The sequence below is a fragment of the Haplochromis burtoni genome, unplaced genomic scaffold (genome assembly GCF_018398535.1).
Source record: "Haplochromis burtoni strain Fernald_Lab_line unplaced genomic scaffold, NCSU_Asbu1 Contig_107, whole genome shotgun sequence".
Classification (NCBI taxonomy): Eukaryota; Metazoa; Chordata; class Actinopteri; order Cichliformes; family Cichlidae; genus Haplochromis; species Haplochromis burtoni.
Window position 1 is genome coordinate 409233 of NW_024582468.1, and position 23481 is coordinate 432713.

A 23481-nucleotide genomic window follows, 5' to 3' on the forward strand; every position below is an offset into this window, starting at 1 on the left:
ACAAGAAAACTTAGTGGTGGAGTGGGGAAGTATACAGGAAAGTATTCAAAAGAAGAGGTTGACAAAGAAAAAGGGAGTCAGGTAGATGAAGAAAGTAGACAAGGGTATTCGGACTAGGTACTCCTGTACTAGGTGTACAGCAAAGAAAGGAGTAGAAATATTCATAATGACTTGTATGTAAGGTTGGACACTTACAAAGGAGTGAAAGGACTTGAATTGACTGGCTAGGCAGAGGTTGAGCTGGAGAGGATTTGCAGCGGGTTAGGGGGATTAGGGTAGCAATGGAAATGTACTAACCAGTAACGAGAGAAGATTTAGAAGAGTACTTTGAGGCACAGATAAACAAAGAAAATGGGAGGGAGACAGGAAGTACAGAAGATTAGTGGGGAGTACGTGAGGGCAGCTATGAAGTGGATGAAGATTTGAAAGGCAGGTGGCCCAGATGACTTACCTGTGGAAGTATAGAGATGCCAATTTGAGAGAACTGTGGACTCATTGAATAAATTGTTTTACACAATCCTGAAGAGTGAGAGGAAGTGTACTGGTACAAGTTTTAACTTTTGAAAAAGTGTGATGTGCAGAGCTGTAGCATCTACAGAAGGTAACGTTAATAGGTCATAAAATAAAGCTTTGGAAAAGAATTGTTAAAAAGAGAGTTGACAATCAGCAAGCAGTGGTATGCCATCATGCCGAGAAAGAGAGTTACAGCTTTCAGAGTGTTGATAGTGAAGGTCAGAAGATGTTGCACTGTGTCCTTGTAGGTCTAGAGAAAGCACTGTGGTGTTTCACTTCTACATAAGGAAGGGAAGTTGGTGCAGGAGATGTATGAGGACAGAGGTGAGGTGTGCAGCTGGAGTGACAGATGCATTCAAAGTTGGGGGGATTAAATTAGGGATCCACTCTGAGCCCCTTTTTGTTTGCAGTGGTGATGGACAGGCTGACAGATGAGTTCAGGCAGGAGTTTCTGTGGACTATAATGTTTGCAGACGACATTGTGCTCTATATTGAGAGCAGGTGGAAGGGAGAGATGGAGGCAGGGCTGGACTGGGACAAAAAAAAAATGGCCCTGACATTTTTGGTCCATGTGGCTAAAGCTAAAGCTACACTTTAGCTATTAGCACTAAGCAATGGTCAAAGTAGCCATTGCTTTACCTGAATTTCTGAAGCTCTCCCCTCCTAATTATGTCACTCCTTCTATTTTCTTTCCACTTTAATTTAACCTTCCTGGGTGGAGGTATAGAATGAAAGTCAGAAGGTGAAGCTCCAAGGAGGGGAGGTAGTGAAGGTAGATGAGTTTAAATACTTAGGGTCAAGCATGCAAAGCAAAAAATAAATAAAAATTGCTTGTACTCATGCTGCCCCGACGTCATGCCAGCACATATTGTGAATGGCATAATAATAATAATAATAATAATGGATTGGATTTATATAGCGCTTTTCAAGGCACCCAAAGCGCTTTACAATGCCACTATTCATTCACTCTCACATTCACACACTGGTGGAGGCAAGCTACGGTTGTAGCCACAGCTGCCCTGGGGCAGACTGACAGAAGCGAGGCTGCCATATCGCGCCATAGGCACCGATCGGTTTTCTATCGCCCATTTGCTGGGAGTAAGGGCGCCCTCCGTTTGCGAGGTGCGCCTGCTGCTTGCGGTACAGGGAGGAGAGGGCGGGGCGGCGGGGGATTCTCTCGCTGGTTGGAGCAGCGTCTAATAACCCACCCCCAAAATAAAATAGAATAAAAACAAACCAACAAACACGAAAACACCAGACATCATTATACAGACTTATAATTTGCACCGATGTTTTTTCGAAATTCTATACGCGAAAAGTGAGCGCGAGAGCCCTCGGTGCGCCTGCTCGCTGCTGAAGTCAAAGTAAACTTTATTGTCATCTCCGCTACATACAGTCCAGTATATAGAGAGACGAGACGACGAGGCTCCAGTTACAGCAGTGCAAGTAAACAAACAATAATATAAGAAGAGTAAGAAAATAAATATACACTTTAGGACCAGGGGTAAAGGGATCAATAACAATTTAAATAGTCTCACACACAACACATCGAAAGGTGAGGGGGCTGCTTCCAAATAGAGCACATTTCATTCATAATGCTGTAAATCCAAGCCCATTATGTATTCATGATTTGAATACTGGGTTGTGTGAAATCCCAGAAATAAACTCTAGACAAAGTGAATCTGTGAACTAACGTGTAGGTCTATTAGGTTATGTTGTGGTGATCCTCGAGTTGGGGGATGGGTGTTCATACTGGAATGCAAAATTAAAACCAAGATGGACAAGAACAGTTCAAAGCCATCAGGTGCTCAGTTTACAAAAAAAGAGAAAAGAAGAGGAGGAGAAACGAAAGATACAGGACATTGGATAATGGCAGGTCATCCTGAAACAATCCGAATCAGAATACTTTATTAATCCCTAAGGAAATTATGTGGGTTACAGTTGCTCCAAGAAGAAATGGTAAAAATAGTAACAGTAACAGACTAAACTCCAAACAATACATTATGTTACAGATTTTAATATTAATTAGTCATTGTCAATTGTTGATTTGTCCTGTTCTCATTGTATGACGAATTATGATGGCTGTTTGGTAGCCGTTTGCATACTATGCATACTCTCTCTCTCTTCATATGTGTGTGTGTATGGGGGGGGAGTGTTCGCCCAGGGCGCCAAACAGGCCAGTACCACCACTGGATGTATGGTTTGGACACAGTGGTACTAAAAAAAAAAGGCGACAGAGCTGAAGATCTAAAGATTTTCACTGGGAGTGACATGAGTGGATACTAGGGCTGCCACAAACGATTATTTTGATAGTCGACTAGTCACCGATTATTTTTGCGATTAGTCGACTAATCAGATCATCATCCATTGGACGTAAAACGTACAGCTTATTGCACCAGCAGCATCTGCTCTTATATAACTATCATTAGCTTACAGCTTTAAGTGTTTAAGGTATGTGCTAACTAAAAATAAAGACAAGATGATAGTTTATTAAATTTTAATGAAATTTGCAGATTGTTTCGGTGAAGTTTAATAAACTCGCCTCTGCTCTTATCTAAAATATAACAGGACACCGGAGTATATTCTCGAGCATCTCACACTTCTGATAATCAGTTGTCTGCTTGACGTTTATTCAGCTGTGTAAAAACTATAACTTTAATCTCAGCCAAACTGATTTACTCAGGAACAAATAAAATACTGAAAAAAGCCAAATAATAACATTTTTAAGTTATCTAAGTGACTTATATATCATGTTTAACCTGAGTAGCGAAAGACAGCGGTGGGTTTGAAAACGATTTGCCAGGAGTCCGGTGTTCTCACCGGCTCTAGTGAGCCTGTAACCCCGGCTAGCTAACGAGCTAGTGGGTAACAGACCTCTCCGAAAACGTCGGAGCGCTTTTGAAAATATGTGGTGTCTTGATAAACTGAGCAGATATTTGAGGTTTACACAGCTATATTCTCGTCTGAAAATATGTTAAACGTCTATTTTGTGACCCAGAAAGAATAATAAGAGTAATATTAAAACTAACTAGGTGCCGCCATTGTTGGAAACTGAGCAGGGCCGCGCTATGAATTCTGGGACAGTTTCTTCTTCTTCGGCGTTTAACGGCAGCTGGCATCCTTGTACATGCAGTGCTGCCATCTTCTGTTTCAGTCCGTTATTACACTCTTAAATCCTACTACTTAGTCCTGCGTCTTTTGGGATCTTACAAAGCTTCAAACGACGTGTCGACTATTAAATTAGTCGTCGACGATTTTGATAGTCGACGTAATCGTGACTAGTTGACTAATCGTGGCAACCCTAGTGGACACCATTAGAAAGGAGAACATCAGAGGGACAGCTTAGGTTGAGCTGTTTAAGAGACAAGATTGAAGTGGTTTGGACATGTGTAGAGGAGGAATAACAAGAGATGTTGAATATGGAGCTAGCAGTCAGGAGGAAAAGAGGAAGAACAAAGAGAAGATTGATGAATGCAGTGAAGGGGGACACGCAGAAGGTTAGTGTGGCAGAAGAGGATGCTAGGGAAAGGTGGAGGTGGATAATCTGTCATAATCGGAGTCACCAAAAGAAGATCTTTCTGAAAACAGTGAGCTAAATCAGATTAATTAGAGGAAACTGAATGAGAATCAATATATTTTTGATATAAGGATTAATTCTTTTGATAGAAATTGCTGGGCACGGTCCTGTTTGAGGTCCTGCTTACCTAAACCAAACAGATAAATCCTACACAGATTTAGAGTCAGTCATGGGGCTGACCAGTTATTATTCTATCGGTTTAATCAGTTTATAGTAATGGGTAGCGCTAAACCAGTTAATAGTTATAGTTATATAATAGTTAGTACTCTGGAATCTTGGTTTCTTTTTTTTAAAGACTACATTTACATGTAAACATAACCTGATAAACCACCATAAAAAATCAAATATTTCCGTGCTACTTAAATATGTATATTAGTTTGTTTCTCAAAGAAATTAAAAGAAATGGGTTATTTTCAGGAGATAAAACATGGTGGAGGGAAGGCAGGCACAATTTAAAATCACATATTTTCTTATACTTACATTTCATACAGACATATTTTATACTTTACACTAAAGCTTTTGTTACTTTTTCTTTGTTGTTGTTGTTATTACTATTATTAGTAAAGCGCAGACAGGATTGCTTACAGAGATCGCGGTCTTACCTCATCCAACTCTTTGAACCCAACTACATTTCCCATAACCCCCTTCACTCAGGAAAATATTACGTCACTAAACATGGCGGATTAACCTGTGCTTTGGGTCCGCTACTTACCACTTCTCGTCGGTAAATGAAGGCTTATTTCTTCCACAAAACGACATATTCTTAGTCAGGTACGTTAGTACAAGTAAAGTAAAAGATATGGACGCGATAAAAAATATCAGTGAAGCGGTCTTAGCTTCAAAACGTCATGAAACGGGCGACCCAACGCATGCAGAGCGTCACGCTTAAAACTGTTTTTACCCGAGTTTGAGTCCAGTTTATGCACTTTGCCAGTCTTTCTCCACCATTAAGATTGCATTTTGCGTAATTTTCACTGGTTTAAATTGTGTTTGTTGGCTTATTCCACGTCTGGCGGTGTTTCCGAGTGATTTTAAAGCGTTTGCCATCAAACTTAACGGCCTCTCGACTGTCGACGTCACCAGCCCTGTAAACAAAGTAGCTGAGTTTTGCATTTTTAAGTAAAAGAAGAGATCATTTAAATACTTTTTGTGCAGGCGAAGTTTATTGTTTTGTAGGCGAAATATGCCTAAGCTGCAGTAGAGTAAGCTGCTTTTTGTCAACACTGAGACGAAGCAAATGCATATTAGTGTCGAACTCCATCCATGGAGAGATGTTTGTGTTCATTTCTATTTAGCAAATAATTTCTTGAAAAGCTATATGTAAAGATGAGATTTGGTGCAGAAAAAGATCCCCACCTGTGACTGCTGTTCTGTAAGGGCATCTTTTCTTGGTTGATTTCCAGAGCACCTTTACAATACCTGAATACATTTTGATGGCGTATTAGGGCGTTAGATGGAGTTTAGCAGTATTTAATTTGCAGATTGATGTCATGGCTATTTGTTCAGTAATGATGCAGCTTTGCTTTCAGGTCAAAATGTTCCGTCGGTCAAGATTTAGTGTGCGTCCCAATGTAAGTACAGCAGGGCGATCAGCACCTCCAGAAGCAACTCCAGCAAATCAGGAGGCCAGTGAGGCCCAGAGAGAGGTTGGGGACAGCAACAATGCTAGTGCTCTGACGGATAAGTCCGACATTACCCTGTCAGAAAAAGCTGCAGCTTCAGTGTGAGTTTAAAGTAAAGTGTCTTTGAATTATTTTAGAAGCCTTAAGACTATTTGTTATGTTTGACAACAATAACTTTTCTTACTACCGTTTAGGGATGGCAGTGAGCAAAATGTGGATGGTACCAGCTCTTCAGTGGCTGTCCAAAGAAGGAAACGATTTTCTGTTAAGCCTAAAGTGGCCCCTGGCCGCCCCTCTGCTCTCTCTCGGACACCAAAGTCTCCCATCAAAGCAGTCTCTCAAACATCTGTTGATTGCTCTGGTGCGGGCCTTGACAAGGCAAAAGCATCCAGTCAAACGGGAACAACAGCAACTCCGAAGGGACTCCAGTCTCCAAGGCGACGCAGGCCTTCAGAAGACGGCAAGCTGCCTAAAATTCAACCTAAACCCACCTCCATTTCTTTGGACGCTTCAGAATCTTCAGCTGTTTCCTCAGCTGTACAGTCAGTAGAACAAACCCATCTTCCAGCAGACAGTAGCAAACAATCAGAGAACATTTCAGACAGACAAGTTAAGGAAGCTCCTCCCAGACCACCAGATAGACCCTCCATACCAGACAAAGAATCTACTGAACTATCGGAGAAAGCCAAAACACTTGCATCATCAAAGACTGTGCCTTCACTGACACCATCGGCACTCTCCCTGAGTAGACTTCTAAATGACCCATCAGACGTACAAAGGCTTGTGAAGGCTCAGAAGCTCAGAGATTTGCTCAGAGAGGAGAGACGCAAAGAAAAAGTGAGTCCTTGTCATTAACTAAGCATTTTTAGCCATCTTTTCACAGGTGTCTGAGTTAAATAATGTATTCATCAGATATAAACTGTTAGCTTTATCATGATTTGTTAACTGAAAGGTGTGATGTCATTTGATTCTGCAGAAACTTAAGAAAGCTAAGGCTGTTTCGAAGGTATTTAATTTAGATCCTGCCAAAATGACTATGCGGGACCTTATCCATTATCTTCCAACGTCTAACCCAATGACGTGAGTATCTTGCAAAGTTGTGAAATTCATGTAATTATGTGATGTTAAAGTATGGGGGAGGCCATTGTTCAGGAGGCAGGCAGGAGGCACGTTGTCTACTATTCAGAAGGTTGGTGGTTTGATGCTCGACTGCTCCATTGTGCACGCTAAAGTATCCTTGGCAAGCAGCTACAAGTTGCTTCCGATGTGTTCATCGGTGTTAATGTTAGGTAGAAAGCACTTAGATGCAAAAATGTGCTTTTATGAATGTGTGTGTAAATGGGTGAATGAGATATGTTGCATAAAGTACGCTCCTGTAGAACAGTCCAGTCCATGTACCATATATTTCACTTAATGATGTTTTATATTGACGAACAGTGATTTTACTTGAGAAAACTGAATTTTGAAATTCTTCCAGATCTGGTGTAGAAGAATTGACCCAAGAGAATGAGACTCTGCTCCCACCTTCACCAGGAAGAGAAGCGTATGTTTGTCCTGTTCTTTAAATCATGTTTTTTTTAAATGGTTTGTCTATGTTAAGCCTGTAATTCAAATGGAAATTACTTCAATGTTTGACATGCTTTTTTTGTCACATTTTCTTATAATATTTAAGTTTAAAAAGTTATGTTTTTTTTTTTAATGCTGCAGAAGGACACACATGAATCATGTTCTCACTGTGTGCAATTGCTGATCATCTGTTGTTCCTCAAAGAAAGAGTCATAAACACAGTTTTTCATCACAAAAAGTATTATGAAAAAAAATATGAATGAAACAAAACAAAGTTGAACACTAGAATTGAGTTTGTCCCAGCCAAACATTATTCTTTTCACGTGTTAATTCAGTCTGTTTGAATCACTGCAAAGTGACTGCACATCTGATACAACAGAGAACTTGGTTTAAGTGTTTTAACATTTTGGTGTACTTAAATGTGGAGGCAGCAGTGCATTTTAAACAGTTTGTCTTTCAAAAGCTGTGGCTTGCTGCACGTTTCAGAATGTGTAGAAAGTTTGTATACCAGTTGCTTGTAATAAATTGATTTTTCTTTATTTTCTTTCTTCTTCTTTTTTAATGTTTGAAGGTCTCCAGAGCAGGCACAGGAACCTGAAATCCCCCCTAATACCATGGGCAACACAGAGGAAGAAGCAGAGGAGGCAGAGGAAGAGCAGGAAGAAGCACTTATGGTTCCTCAAGTCAAAGTTGCAGAAGATGGCTCACTGATTATTGACGAAGAGAGGTTAGTAGAGATTTGTAGACCATTTGATCTGTATCCCCAGGCAGGGATAGCTCATTAGGTAAAGTGGTCGCGCCATGATTGGAAGGTCGGTGGTTCGAATCCACTGAACTGTTACTCTGAGGTACCCCTGAGCAAAGTACCGTTGTGATGGATTGGTGGCTGCTCACTGCTTCACTGAGTCAATGGGTTAAATGCAGAGAGTAATCGGCCTACAGGGGATTAATAAAGTATGCATTATTATTATTATTATTATTATTATTTTATTATTATTTTGCCACATCCATATAAAATAATTGCTTTCCTATTGTGATATTGTAGAACGTTCAAACCATTTATAGGCTTTTTAAAACCCTTTCATCTTATCTCTCAGCTTAACTGTGGAAGTCCAGCGAGCCAAAGGGCCAAACCCAGCAGAGAATCGAGACCCCATCTTTGAACGAGGCTCCACTACAACTTACTCAAGTTTTAGGAAACTTAACCATGCAAAACGCTGGACCAGCGAAGGTGAGACAGCCACAATATTAAAGGAACCTTATGCAAAGCAGCACTGGCTTTGCAGAGCAAAAGCACGAGACATTGGAAACAAATCCGTGGGTTGTGTGATGGGTCTTGTTTCCCCGTCCCACGGATACTTTATCAGATTGGGATCTGAGGAGTTCTTAGGTTGGATCAATTCCTTGTGTTCTTTTTTTATTTTCCTTGAGTCCTGCTTGAGCAGTTTTTGTTGTGTTGCAGGCAGCATTGTTCTTCTGAGGAGGCTATTGCTGTCAGGGACTGTTGCAACATAGATACTGTATATAATTTGGTGATTAGCAAAGTCCTGTTTTGAAGCCTTTACCTATTGCAGGTAAAGGCTTGTCTGCACTGACTCGTCTTTTCAGGTCCTGAAGCCATCTTTTATATACAGTCTGCAGTAATAGTTAAGAGTGTGGCATGTGTCTAATTGAATGCAGAAAATTATAACATTATAACCACACAGTCGATGCTGTGCACTTCACATGTGAATGGTTATAATACAGTGGCTTATCAGGTAAGATAAGCCACATATATGGTAACATATTAAGTGTTTTTATTATTTTGTTTTGATGCCTTTTTTGTGACTTTTCTTCTTAAATTTGTTTTCATCAGAGACAGACATGTTCTTCCTGGCAGTTAGCATGGTGGGGACAGATTTTTCTATGATTTGCCAACTGTTTCCACACAGAGCTCGATCAGAGATAAAGGTCAGCGATAAATACAAGTATGCATGATAAGAAGAAAGAGTTTAAAGTTGAACTAAATACACAGAACTGCAATTTTGAATTTGATCTTTCAGAACAAATTCAAGAAAGAAGAACGAGAGAATGTTTGGAGGATTGACAAAGCTATCAGTAAGTATTTAGTAATAATCTTCAAATGTAATTATTCACGTATGTCATTTAAAGGTTATATTTAAATGAAAATGGTAAAAAGACAATATATCAAATTTCAAAAAAAGAACGAATATAATATTAATTAGTAACATAACTAGAGAGAGAGGAGATTATGCAGCATAGTGGGAAATACACACGCGCACAAAGTTCTGTGTTTTTGTTTAGTTAATTATAGAATCCCAAGTGTTCACAGTATTGTATGTTTTTCCCTTTTTTCCCTTCACATTTTACACAGTTGCCAAACGTTTTGGAATCAAAATAACCGAATGATTAACGTTCTGTGTGTACATTCTTAAATTTAATTTAAGTTGGCTGATGATTGTTTTGTAGGAGAGAGGCGCAAACTGGACATAGAGTACTTCTCTAAGCTGTTAGAAAAGATTTTGGAATATCAGAGAAGTAAGAAGAAACTGAGATCAGTGTCTGAGAAGAAATCGTCCCAAAAGGGCAAGAGAAAGACAAAAGGTAAGATACGTCAACGTAATTTCTTTTCTCGTGTGATCATTGTAGGCTGTATGTGAATATTTGGGAATTCTCCTTTAGCTCTTCCCAATTCAAAAGTCTATGTGCTCTTATTCCTTCTACAGCCAAAAAATCGGGAAGGAAACTGAGTGATGTGGAGGAGGAAGATGAGGAGGATGAGGATGGGAAAGAGATCCTGGGGTTGGAAGAGGAGGAAGAGGAAGGGGAGAAAGAGAATGAGGATCTCTGTAATGATGGAGAAATTCCTGTTTCTGACGCTAAGACAAAAAGAGGCAAAAGAAAGAACAGACAAGTTGTTCTGGATGAGGAACCAAATGACAAGAGAACCAAACGAGTGAGCACTGAGCAAGGTACAGGGACTGTGAGCGGTTTTGTTGTTACAAAACATGTAGGTATGTGGTGATTTCGTGGTAACTACCTTTTGTCTGTTTGTTTTTTTTTAAATATTTCCTGAAAATTAAGGGTAGTAACTTTTTTCCCCCCAAATCAGTACTCGTTTCCCCATGTTTTCTTGGCTTTTGTTAAAGTGCCACGCCATTTTTATTTTGCTTTTAAATTCTCAGATGAGGACGGCGTATGCGAAGATCCTGAGGCAGAGCTTCCTGACAACCACAAAGACTCAGACACGTAATGACACTAAAATCATATTGCTGTGAACATTATTGTTTTTGTACATATCTCTGCGATTAAAATCAGTTTCTTTCAAATGTTTAGGTCAGAGAAAACTCAAAAGGCAAATACAGCTAAGGACACTGCAATCAAGCCAGCTAAACTCTCACGAGGCAGAGCATCAAAACCACTACTGCCTTTAGGCCGCAAATGGAGTAAAAAGCCTTCACCTTGTACAACAGCTAAAAGTACTTCATTGGATGAAGAAGATGAGAGTGTAAGTGGTTGAACTTGTAATAAGGTTATTTCACTTTCTGTTTATAAGCCTTGAAACCTTTTTATGAATACTGGCTTTGCTTTACTGAAACTTACTGTAGGTAAATAAAGATGCATCATCTTTAAGCCAAGCCAGCAGGGAGCCAGTCGGTGATGATATTTCCTCAGAAGGGGAGGAGGAGGATGCCATCGTTAAACCTCCAAGACCTACCAGGTACATGAATGTAATTTACTGAAGAACTCCCATTCTGACCGTGTATCCACTGTATCCAGCGCTTAAGAAATTTGTTAGACCACCTTTCAAAAAAATAAGAAAACACAAATATTTTAGAAATCTCTCATAAACTTTTTTAAAACTAAAAATTAAATATTTGTTCAGCATATTTGTCCAGGAGTGAAGGATTTCAAACTGAATTCATGTTTGTATTCCCAGATTTCAGCCGGCACACTAGACTTTTTTTGGAGAAATTAGCAATTAATCAAAACAATTAATCAATTAATTCAATCAAACAAATGTTTCTGTTCACAAAGCAAGCAAATAGCTGTAATTTGACATCTTAATAAAAAAATAATAATGTGCTTTACTATTTTGATAAAGATGGTAAATTTGAAAATTGATGAATTACAATAAAAATTATTCCTTGGCATTTAAAAAATGACTTTGATTAAAGAGTTTAGACATACTGATGGATTCACCATTACAGAAACATATGAAAATGTTTTTTGTAATTATCAATACTGTTAATACAGGGTTTCTTGTCATCTAACATTGTCTGGTGGGCTGATAGATTTAAGAACAATATTCCTATTGATCATGAATAAAGTGTTTTTATTAGTGTTTCATTTTGTTTTGTAGATGTGGTAGAGTACCTAAACCCATCAAGCCCTTGACTTATCCAGCCAAAGATGAAGTACACTCCTCTGCATCTGAAACTACACCAGCCTCAGCAGCTGGGTCCACTGCATCTGCTGCTAAACCAAAATCCCAACAGGCAGCCAAGAAGAGAATCCTACCACAGCATGATTTGGCCCCAAAATCCAAAAAGTGTAAACTTGTCACTCTCACAGCTTCTCAGACAGAATTTAGTGACGAGGACAGTCATCAATGGCAGGATGAAGAAGTGGAGGAGGTGGAACTCGCAGGTAGCCCCAGTAAAGACAGCAGTGCACCTGCGTTTGTGCCTGCCGGCCTGCACACTCCTCGTCCTGAGATTAAAGAAGTGGATGAGACAATTGCTGAGGTATGATAAACATTTTCTCCATCACATGCCTCACTAAAACACCAATCATTCTTTTTATTTTGAAATAATTCCCATGACAAACATTCTTATGTTTTGCTTTACTTTTTATTTGCGCATGGTTTTACATTCCAATCTTCCTCTGACTCCTCCTATGCCACCTGTAGCTTGATATCTTGGCCACTATGCCTGATGTTTTGGGCATTTCCCAAGATGCACTTTGCCCCGATTCTGCTTGTGAGCAGGCACAACATGAGACAGGGTCAGCTGAACCATGTGAACATCAGTTGGACCTGTTGATTGTAAGTGACCTATGCTTAAGAAGTAGTACCAAGTTAATTAAATCATTAACCCCAATAACAGATCTGGGGTTAATGATTATCATTCCAGAGCACTAATCTTGAAAACACAATTTTATCTATTATTAAAGGCTCAAAACTGAGTAAGTTCAACCTTTTATTTTTTTCTGCAGTGTCTTTCCATTTTTGTTTTGAATACATGTATTCAGTATGTGGTTGAATTACTTACACAGCAATCAGGCAAAACATTATGGCCACAGACAGGTGAAATAAATAACATTCATTATCTCATCATTGCACCTGTTACTGGGTGGGTTAGTGAACATTTTGTCCTCAAAGTTAAAAAAAAATTGAGGGCAAAATGTAAAAGGATTTGAGTTTGACAAGACTCTTTTGGGACTTTCTCGGTCTGCAGTATCTGTCAATGAAGGAAGAATGGTGAACCAGAGATAGGGTCCTGATAGGCTCACTGCTGCATGTGGGGAACGTGCATCAGTGAGCCTTGGCCACCAATGACCAAGGCTGGCTTGTGTGGTCCGATCCAACAGATGAGCTAGAGTATCTCATATCAACAAGTTAATGCTGGTTCTGATTGAAAGGTGTCAGAACAAACAGTGCATCACAGTGTATGGAGGTGCATACCACAGACAAGCCAGGGTTCACATACTGACCCCTGTCCTTCACCGAAAGTGCCACTTGAGCATCAGAACTAGACCATGGAGCATTGATAGAAGAAGGTGGCCTGGTCCAAATAATCACATTTTTTTAATGTCACGTGGTTGGGTGCATTTGCGCCTCTTACTTAGGGAACACCAGGATGTGCTATGGGGGGAAGGCAAGCCGCCAGTGGCAGTGTGATGTTTTGAGCAATACTCTGCTGGGAAACCTTGCGTCCTGCCAACCATATGGATGTCACTTTGTCATGCACCACCTCCCTAAGCACTGTTTCAGACCACCTTCATTTGGCCTCATTTGGAATGATAATGCGCCCCGCCACAAAACTAAAATGGTTCAGGAATGGTTCAAGGAGCACAACAAGGAGTTTGAGGTGTTGACTGACTCCCAGATTCCCCAGACTGCAGTCCAATTAAGCAGCTGTGGAATGTACTGGACAAACAAGTCTGATCCCTGGACAGCCCAAATTTGCAACTTATAGGACTTAAAAGTTGCTAATATCTTGGTGCCAGATACCACAGTACAGCTAGAGACGTTCTATTGGAGTCCAAGCCTCGACAGACCAGGGCTGTTTTAGCAGCAAAAGCAGGATTAACACAATATTAGGCCTGTGGTTATAATGTTATGCCTGATCGATGAAAATTATAACATGCATAAATAACAATGTGGTTTGTAGTAAACCAGTTCAGTGATCAATAAGATTAGAAAGGTGCCTAAAATGTCATCTTTATTTGCTATACAGTCAACTGTAGATGTACATATCTGTACAGATGTGTACAGATGTAGAAAAGATATTGTAAATGAAGCAGTGTACTGTACTTCATGTTTTTGTAAAACAGCTTTTGTGAATAGAAAGGAGAGCTTTTGGTGTTATTTATGATATGTGTGTTTGCTTTGCAGGATGTTATAGAATTTATTTCTTCAGAACATGCAGAAGGTATGTTGAAGATGTTTTATGATTATTTGCTTATGAATTTTATATATAGTTTTAGATTTAAAGTTCATATTTTTTGTTTGTCTTTTTATTTCAGTATCTGAAGATCAGAGCTACAACGAGGCTGCTCAAACCCTGCTGACCATCGGAAACCTGAGTCACGTCTCTCAGTCGGAACAGAATCAAGTAGACATACGAGATCATGTAACAGGTTAGAAAGACAGAAAAGAGTCCTTATAATGGACAGTTTCATTTGTTGTTAGACTGAGCAACAGTCAATGTAAAATGTGCCATTATATTTAACTGCAGGGACGGCATCAGCTGATGTGAATGAAACCACCCACCTAGAAAAAGAGCTTGTTTCCGATGCTGCTGTACAGGAAAAAAGTGCCACTCCTTCCGTGTCTGCATTTGATCATGATGTCACACAGACATCGGAGACTGTGGCCACTGTGGAACAACAAGTTAGCAAAACAGTCAGTGATGAAATGGCAGTTAAAACCAGTGATGAGCCACATCCAGAGAGTTCAAACAAAAATACTCTACAAACTAAGAGAGGTCACTTTTCCAAAATAAAACCTAAACCTAACCTTAGCCGAGTCTCCAGGACTGTACAATCCAAATCCCAACCAGATATATCTGCAGCAAGGACAGCTGAAGAAAGCCACAGGGAGTCTGCTAACATTAAAGACTGTTCTCCAGCATTGCTAAAAGCTGACACTTCCTCTACTGAAGTTAAACTAACAGCAAAGCCATCTGAGAGTCAACCAGATATTGTTGGGGTTGAATCAGTTGCAGAAATCCAGTTCCAGAGTCACAGCTTTTCTGAATCTACATTTGAACCACATAGGGATCAGGCCACGAGAGAGACAAAGTCATTATCTGAGCCCACAGATGAAAAACTTACTTCCCATGTTGAACCTTTTGAGACTGGTTTTAAGGATCCGCCAAACTCTGACTCACTCATCACAGAGGTTGAAGAGGAGTTATGTTCAATTGTGTCCCCAGCCAAGGAGAGCAGTGATAAACCTACGGGTGAAACACACGCAGGAGAATTATCTGTCACTGAAAAAGGAGAAAGTGAAGTCTCAAATACTTGCCAATCTAGAAGGAGTCGATTACCAAAATTCAAACCCAAGCCAAATCTGCTACAGACATCAAGAACTGCAAGATCTAAATCCCAAACCACAAAGCAGCCTGAAGAGAGAGACCCCATCCCAATGCAAGACCCCAAATCTCGCAAACAATCAAGATGCTTAACCACAGAGGATGAACAACCACGATCATCATGCTCTGCTTCTCCTGAAAAACATGTAGAAAGTGTAGATACTCTTTTACCAACAACCACAGATGGTAGACCGGACTTAGGTGCAGTAATAACGGATTGCGGTCCCTCACAATGCCAGAACTTGGAATCTGAGTTTGATCTCAAAGGGAATCAAGTCACTAATGACACAAAGTCGTCATCTGAGCCCACAGAGGAAAAAGTTCAGTCCTGTGTTGAAACAGCCAAGAGTGTTTTCAATAATTCAGCAACATCAGACTTGGCGATCTCAAAAGTTGAACAGGAGCCATGCACAGAATCAGAACCAGGTCAAGAGAGCGCCGAGAAACCTCCTTCATGTGTTTCACATCCAGAAGATTTACCTGTCAGGCAAAAAGAAGTGAACAAAGACACAACTCCTTCACCACCTAGAAGGAGTCGAATGCAAAAGGTCAAACCTAAACCAAATTTAGCACAGTCCTCAAGAATTTCAAGGTTTAAACCTCAAACTGTAAAATCGGTTTTAGAGAAGGACTTAAGCCCAACTTCAAACATGAGATCACCTGAAAAAACAACAGCAAAGGTGGAACCACAACTAGTGTGCACCCTGTCCTCTGAAAAACTGAGTGAAAACGCTGACCCTGCTTCAGTTTTAAAACCATCAATAAATATAGTTTCTACATCTACACTCTCGGAGGAGCTTTCAACAAATGAGGAGTCTAGTTTAACAAATGTTAGACTAGACTTGGGTGCAGCAACTTCAGATCAGAGTGCCTCAGAAAACGTGAACCTCTCTGCATCACAATTTGAACCCAGCAGGGATCAGGTCAGCAGTGAGACAAAGTCAGCATCTGATCCAGAAAAAAATATGCCTTGTATTACCACATCTGTGAGTAGTTGTAAAAATGTGGTAGCACCTGACTCAGCAGTCACAGTCTCACAAGCTGGGGAAGCAGGTGATGCAGAATCAGCCTCACCCCAAGAGAGCAGCGTCCACCAGGCTGTTCTTGTTGCACCTGTTCAAGAGTCACCACTTAATCAAGAAAAGAGTGAAGCTGCTTCTCAGTTGAGGAGTCGTCGATTGCAAAAAATCAAACCCAAACCAAACCTGCCACAAACACCAAGAACTATGCAGTCAAACTCGCAATCCACAAAAGACCCTGTTATACACACACAGGTTGTGGAAAAACCCTGTAGCCAGACTTGTGTGTCTGAATCAAGTGACTACAGAATGAAAGATGCAGAAGCCCAGCCATCTTGCAGTCCTACCTCTCCAGAAAAATCAAATGAATTTAAAAGTCCTGATGCTGCTTCAGTTTCTGAACCATCACTGGAATCTGGCTCTTCTAATAAATGCCGAGAGGAAATATCTTCATCAGAGAGGGAAAAGACAGATGCTGTATATGGCCCAATGTCAAGCTCAGTGAGCTTGGAACAAAATATCCCACAAAGATTGCGGCGGTTTCCCAAGGTCAAACCGAAACCCAATTTGGGATCATCCTCTAGAATTACACAGACAAAACTACAGCCAGCTGATATCAGTAAATCTGCAGAACATGTTGATACAATCTCAAATATAGCACCAGCACAAGACCCTGGGGACAATAATGATGCACAGAAATCTGTGAAATTGCCAGAGAAAAACCTAACATCAGGACATTGTTCAATAAATGTAGAAGTCTGTTCAGTAACATCTCAACCTGTAGACTCGGAGAAAGCACTGGGCACCTTAGACGGTAAGGATCCCCATCCAAATGATCCCAGCTCTCCTCTTGGATGTTTGGCACAAGTTAATGAACAACAAAGTGAACATGACCATCATTCAAGTAATTCTGAAGTCCCTCTGGTTCCTGTGAACCAAGTGTCTTCTACCCAGGTAAGCTCAATAATGACTGTTTTGTCTGGTCTTTAATCCTTTTACAAGCTTTGCAATCAAATCTGTTAATGTTGTGTCAAGACTTGCTAATTAATACAAGTTAATATTATATATCCAATCCTAACAGGGGTAGTTAGAGGTATTCTCTGGTAGTCAGTAGTTTTAGAGTGAAAAAGTCTCTCTTGAGTTTCCTTAAATGTTTCTCTAATTCTCCTAATCCTAGAATACATCAACATTAAGTACAAACGACATCCAAAGTTTTCCAATATTTCAAGAGAGTAAGTCAATCATATATTATGTTCCAGTCATATCACTTAAGTTTTGTGTAAACTTTATATAATGTTCTTCTTGATTTATTTATTGTTTTTTTTTTCTTTTTTTAAATTTCAGTGCTGCCAGAGAAGGTGCCTTCAGATCCCGACGAACCATTTTTCATCCTCTCTCTCACTGAGATCCCGCTGTCCTCATCAGGGGAGGTGGTGAACAGTGCAACTGAGAACCCCTCTTGTCTTTCTGTAGCAGAGTCATCAATACCTCAACCAAGGTTTGTGTCTGCTTTTAATCAACTAGCTGTGTGAGCAAGCATGTAGTCTGTTTAGTTTGGTGTCTAATTCTGTGCCTTTCTTCATCCTTTAGTGGTGTTTCTGGAGAGAGTGTGGCAGCGGCAGGAGAGGGGTCTCTGTCTAATGTCCCCATGCCCATGTTCAAAGAGATAAAGAGTGTGACAGGCCTCATCAGTGTGGAAGAGACTGTGCTGGACCCATCTACACTGATTGTAAGTAAAGCTGTAAAGAAGAACTGTTGGCGGTCAGAATGTGATTTTTTTAATTTTTTTTTAATCTTTTTCACATGCTGTGTTTTTCCATCCATCAGGATCATAACATTCAGAAAACAGTGGATCCACAGGGTAGAGTGACTGCATTATTCTGTCACTTTCAAGCTACTGATTGTCATGCTGATTCATGCTGTGTAACTTTAATTTTGTGCTTTAATTGAGCAGAACATACTACAGACAATCCACCAAAGTTTCCAGATGCCGTGGACAATAATGAGCCTGAAGCAGCACTTAACAAGCAGAGACAAACAAGTATTGGAAGAAGAGGTATGCAGAGGATAAATACATACTCACCAAATGGACTTTAAAAAATGTGTGAACATTTTTTAAATGTGAACATTAAATGTTGCTTTTTCACCCTGTATGAATCTTTCAACCAGCCAAACTGCAAGTTAAACCTAATGCAGCGAGGAGAAAACAAACCAGCAAGACCAAGTCAATGAAAGCAGCGGAGTCAGCGCCTACCCAAACAAACACCACCCAGGAGCCAAAAGCCAGTGATGCTGTCACGGAAGCACAAAGGGGAAGATGCAGCCGTGATGAGGAGATTGTGACAGATGGAAAAGGCACTACCAGCAGCTTAGAAGCTCAAACTTCACAGAGGCGTGTGAGGTGGGTGAAGAACGGTTTCATTTTGAAAAAAATTCACATTGGCTTCTATCAATTATTGAGAAACGTTTAATTTTTTCTAATATCTAACAGAAAACCCAAAGGCTCTCTTTCCTCGCTTTCTGTAACAAAGAAAACCAGCCCTCCACAAAATCTTCCACCTAGCAAACCAGTTTCCAAGCGATCTAAGCTTAAAACGCCACTGACTGAAGGACAACAATCTTTGCTAGAGCCTATAGCCTCCACATCACATGATGTCCCTTCCACACAAAGTTTGACACAGACACTAAAAGAAACCCGTCCAGCATCGATTACACTGCTAACACAAACAGCAGTGAACATCAGAGAGACCTGTGATCAAAGTCCCAGGAGCCCAGATCCTAGCACTTCACAGTGCACAGAGGTAAGAAAGGTACAAGTGGATTGAAGCTGTTTTTCCATTCAGTGTAATTCATACACGCTCACATGGAGATGTGCTCTGTTTTGTTCCTTCTTAGCAGGATGACTGTGTGGACAGCTGTGCTCTTGAAGAGGAGCCCACCAGTGTGTCTCAGTACTTCTTAACCAACATTTTCACAGAAGTGGATGAGGGGTAAAAGCCACCTACGTAGTTGGATTAAGAAGTGGAATTTGTTGGCTTTTCAAATTTTTATTTCTGTAAATAATAATTTATAACTGAAAAGTTATTGTTGTTTTTGCTTTTAGTTTTAATTCTTTATTCACCATACTGATGAATGCAGTTTCACATTTGCAAACATTTACTAGAGTATCAGTTTGTTGAAACAACATTTTAAACCTCCGTTAGTTTAAATATTAAAGCACTGTACAAATGGATAACAACATTTGTGACTCATAGTTTGACTGAAGTGGTGGCAGCTTTTGCTGAATTTTTCATAAAAAATACTTCAAACCTCAGATGTCTTACCTATTTTTTTTCTTCTTTTTGATACAACTGTGAATTTGTAAATACTGTACATGGTAGCAACTTCTGTTTTTTTTTTTTTAATATTTTTTTGTCCGTTCTTGATTAATTTTCAGATGACTTTGACCTCAGGAAGAAAAACACAGTTCGGTAGATTAAGACCATGTACAGTTGTACATTTCAGTGTAAAGCCTTTTTTAATGTCTCTTCTGTGTACTTTAGAAATGTAACATATGTGGAAAATAAAGACAGAAATTCTGTTTAAAAAAAAAAAAAAAAGGAACCCATTCAAAACAGAATAATCAAACTATCAAAGAGTTTCTGCTGTATGTTAATATGTTTATATATAGTGTTGAAATAGTGACTGTACCACACAGTTATGCACCGTTTGACTTCTTGTTTCATAAAAACACATTGTGTTTTCTACCCTAAGGGTTACATTGGCTCACTGAAAGTGAAAGATGTAATTCTGTAAGATCTGAATAAAAAGTATTACACCTAGATTTGTCTTGTCTTAATGTACATGCATGCTAGTTTGCTGTTGAAAATGGGTTTACAGCCTGCTGATGAAACAAAAAAGCAAATAATAACAAAGATGCTTAAGAATGAGTTAGGACCTAACTGTAAGCTAACATGTTGAGCATCACGTCCCTTACAACTGCTGATCCAGGCACCTTGTACTAACTAGATAATGACAAGCTGCTAAACCCAAGTAATCATAATTTGTGGCATTAAAACTGCTAATCGGGCAGCACGGTGGCACGGTGGTTAGCACTGTTGCCGCACAGCAAGAAGGTCCTGAGTTCAATTCCACCATCAGGCCGGGGTCTTTCTGTGAGGAGTTTGCATGTTCTCCCCGTGTTTGCGTGGGTTCTCTCCGGGTACTCCGGCTTCCTCCCACTGTCCAAAGACATGCACTTAGTGGGGATAGGTTAATTGGTTAATCCAAATTGCCCATAGGTGTGAATGTGCGAGTGAATGTGAGTGCGAATGGTTGTCTGTCTCTGTGTGTTGGCCCTGCGACAGACTGGCGACCTGTCCAGGGTGTACCCCGCCTCTTGCCCTATGACAGCTGGGATAGGCTCCAGCGCCCCCCGCGACCCTGAACAGGATAAGCGGACGCAAATGGATGGATGGATGGAAAACTGCTAATCATGTATTATATGTTACCCCAACATGTGCTGCTGATTAGTTCTCATTACTTAAGTACCGCTTCACCATTACTTACCAGTTCTTTGTAAATTTTAACAAGAGTGAAGCCCTGCACACTACTTCAGGATCACCTCATTGCTATGCAGTAATTCTCCCTAGTTTGCCACAAAGGTAGCCAAAAATGTGTTTAATTGACAAGCCCTGGTTTATTTTGAGTGTCGCCATTAATTTCATGATAATCTATAACAGGTTGGCAAATATGTCATGTAGTTTTGGATACTGGATGCATATTTACAATGTTCCCTTGTTTATTGTTGTTCCCCAACGGTATCATTGTTCTGAACAAAAATAGTTCTCTTATATTTTATGGTTTGCCCGTGTTTGAATTGCTCTATATTTAGGTGTTTGTGGTACTTATGCTGGAGCTGATGGCTAAAAGACTAAAACGTTTGAGACTTTAATCCCTCATGCTGCAACCTCTTGTAGGGAGGCTTAAGACTGTTTTGATCTCTCTGTTGAGCAACTGACTGCTCCGTCTGCAGGTCCACTCTTAACGCCGTTTCACTCAGCTATGAGATTATCAGTTCGCTCAGTGTACTTCCTGACTCAGCGGTGGTGGAACAGTCCTCTTACGTCCTGCACACAAGGAAGATGAATAATAATACGCAGGTTAGTAAAACCATATTATTTTAATATTGACTGACTTTTAGATTAATGTAAATAGTGATTTGATACATTACTTTTGATGATATTAAAAATCTAGGTGTAAAATGTAACCTTAATTGTTAACTTCATAGATCTATAAACATCTGAACAAGGAATGATGTCCATGCATAACAGACAGCCTATCAAAAAAACCAAAACAATTTTAAATGGTATTTTTAGCACCTTGTTGCAAAAACACATCAGAATGCCAAAACTATTTAGCTAGCATGGTGTGAAGTGTGACCTCAAAGAAATTGAGGAAACTGGACCAGCTGAGCATAAAAGAAGATGTTGCAGGCCTAAAAACTATCTACAGCATAAAACAGAATTCATTAAGAAAGGGGGAATAAAATAAAGCAAAGACTTGACACAGGACCTGAGACATGCAGGTGGCCCTTCAGATGATCCATCTACTGCTCACTGAAACTTAATCAGAAATAAAGAGTAAGAATCACCAATTCTTAAGGAAGAGAATACAGGAAGAAAAGCTGTAGCTATGCCAAACAATGCAAAAACTGGCCTGTGACATTGACATTTTTAGTTAGTTTAGTTTACAAAAACAAATAATGATATGCTGTCAGTCATGGATTGGCCTCCTCTGAACCCAGACTTCAAGATCCTTGAAGCAGTGTGGGATCATCTTGATACAGAACAAAAAGCAGCCCACATCCAAAGAAAAGCTTTGATTGTTCTTCAAGAAGCCCGGAGAGCTATTCCTGAAGACAAAGACGTTACAAGAACGCTTGTCTAAGAGAACCGAGGCTGTGATCAAGGATAAAAGTGGTCATACCGAATACTGGCTTTCAAGCTCAATAAAATAACACAAACTATGATTTTGCCTTTATAATATATTTCCATTAATGTTTGCAAGTTTCAATTAATTGCTTAACCTATTTCCCATTTTCCATGCACACATTTGCCACTGTACTATATGTGAAAGAAAAATTAATTTACTAAAACATATTTCTAGATCTGGGAGAAAAACAACTGTAAAACTAGAGTTTGTTTAATTATTTGAGCTCTGTTCATAGTGAATTACACATACCAACAAGGCTTAGACTCAGAAAACATGACTGAATTATGCAACAGTCCTCTGATCATTAAAGCTGTACTTCACCTCAAATGATGACTTGTTAATCACTTCAGAGGAGTGTGAATAAGACTTCTTTGTCAAACAGGTCTGATAGTTAACAGCAATAAGTACATAATGATTGGAAATTTACTGTTGATAGTCATGCTTCCTGATGTGTGTCTACTCACGTGCACTTTAGATCTTTATATTGTAATGCCCACATTGTGGAGTAATAAACCAGTACTGTCAAACAGAGAAAAGCTCATTAGGAAATGTGCTTCTAAGTGGATGGTGCATAAAGAATTCCTTGAAGGAATTTAATCTGCTGCACATGGACTTTGTGCTTGAAACACACTACTATATTTATACTTCTCAAAAACATCCTTGTTAACACAACCCTTTGACAAGAACCTTGGCACTGCTTATATATCCAAGGATTAAAGTGATGCACCAACATCTTCTGAGCTCTTATGTAACAGCTGGTAATTAAAGTCAATAGCACAAAATCTTCGACAATGTACATAAGATCGTAGTTCTAAAATGATGTAAGATGTAGCCCTTTGAATTCTGATATCATTGTCTTTTCTTTTACACAAATCTGTGGCAGGATACTGCAGTGCTTCAGCACATTGAGAGGGAGGTACGCATGCGTGAAGGAGCTTGCAAGCTACTGGCAGCATGTTCCCAAAGAGAGCAGGCCCTGGAGGCCTCCAAGAGCCTCCTAACCTGCAATACCCGCATTCTGGCCTTGCTCAGCCAACTACAGAGGATGAGGAAAGTACAAATCCTACAAAGTGTGGGATGCAGGTCAGATAATTGAACTATATACTGAGGATGATGTAAATATACACTTGTATCATAGAATAGAAACAAATCATGTTTGTGCAAAAATCCATGCCTCTAGCTAGCAATTAAAGTTCAGCTAAGCTGACTGTTTAAATGGACCCCAACCCCAAACCTAACCTTATTCTGAGTGGTTGATTGACATACTACGTGATTTACTGCAGGCCATCTGACGATCTGGTGCCATGTACAGGAAAAGTAGCACTTTCAGGTGTGTTTTAAAAGATTTCTAAAAGTACTTCAACTAGCCTTTTACATTTCTAACACCATGA

The 23481-nt window shown here is 39.8% G+C and overlaps 2 protein-coding genes across 7 annotated transcripts in view; both read left to right on the forward strand.

Moving 5' to 3' along the window:
- Positions 1–4717: 4717 nt before the first annotated feature.
- zgc:162472 (uncharacterized protein LOC553495 homolog) lies at positions 4718–19938 on the forward strand. Of its 5 annotated transcripts, none has more exons than XM_005929774.2 (27): positions 4718–4814; positions 5620–5813; positions 5907–6549; positions 6689–6792; positions 7190–7255; positions 7850–8005; positions 8376–8509; positions 9134–9228; positions 9321–9375; positions 9748–9882; positions 10005–10292; positions 10464–10527; positions 10615–10786; positions 10887–10999; positions 11642–12026; positions 12191–12325; positions 13898–13934; positions 14029–14142; positions 14241–17071; positions 17295–17349; positions 17462–17615; positions 17708–17846; positions 17945–17978; positions 18072–18173; positions 18287–18518; positions 18609–18918; positions 19013–19938. In XM_005929774.2, exons 2-27 carry the CDS (start codon positions 5626–5628, stop codon positions 19109–19111), a joined length of 6840 nt encoding a protein of 2279 aa, XP_005929836.1. In that variant the 5' UTR covers positions 4718–4814; positions 5620–5625; the 3' UTR covers positions 19112–19938. The 5 variants fall into 5 exon arrangements, with proteins under 5 accessions (XP_005929836.1, XP_005929835.1, XP_005929837.1 ...); XM_005929773.3 differs by having other exon boundaries at positions 4732–4861; XM_005929775.3 differs by having other exon boundaries at positions 4732–4861; positions 19016–19938.
- Positions 19939–20666: 728 nt separating this feature from the next.
- Positions 20667–23481, forward strand: part of LOC102297914 (rhotekin) — a 32452-nt gene continuing 29637 nt past the window's right edge. For both annotated transcript variants that reach the window (XM_005929778.3, XM_005929779.3), the window contains exons 1-3: positions 20667–21258; positions 22974–23173; positions 23374–23420. In XM_005929778.3, the coding sequence (XP_005929840.1) occupies positions 21241–21258; positions 22974–23173; positions 23374–23420 (265 nt within the window). In that variant the 5' untranslated portion in view covers positions 20667–21240. The remainder of the gene's footprint in view (positions 21259–22973; positions 23174–23373; positions 23421–23481) is intronic.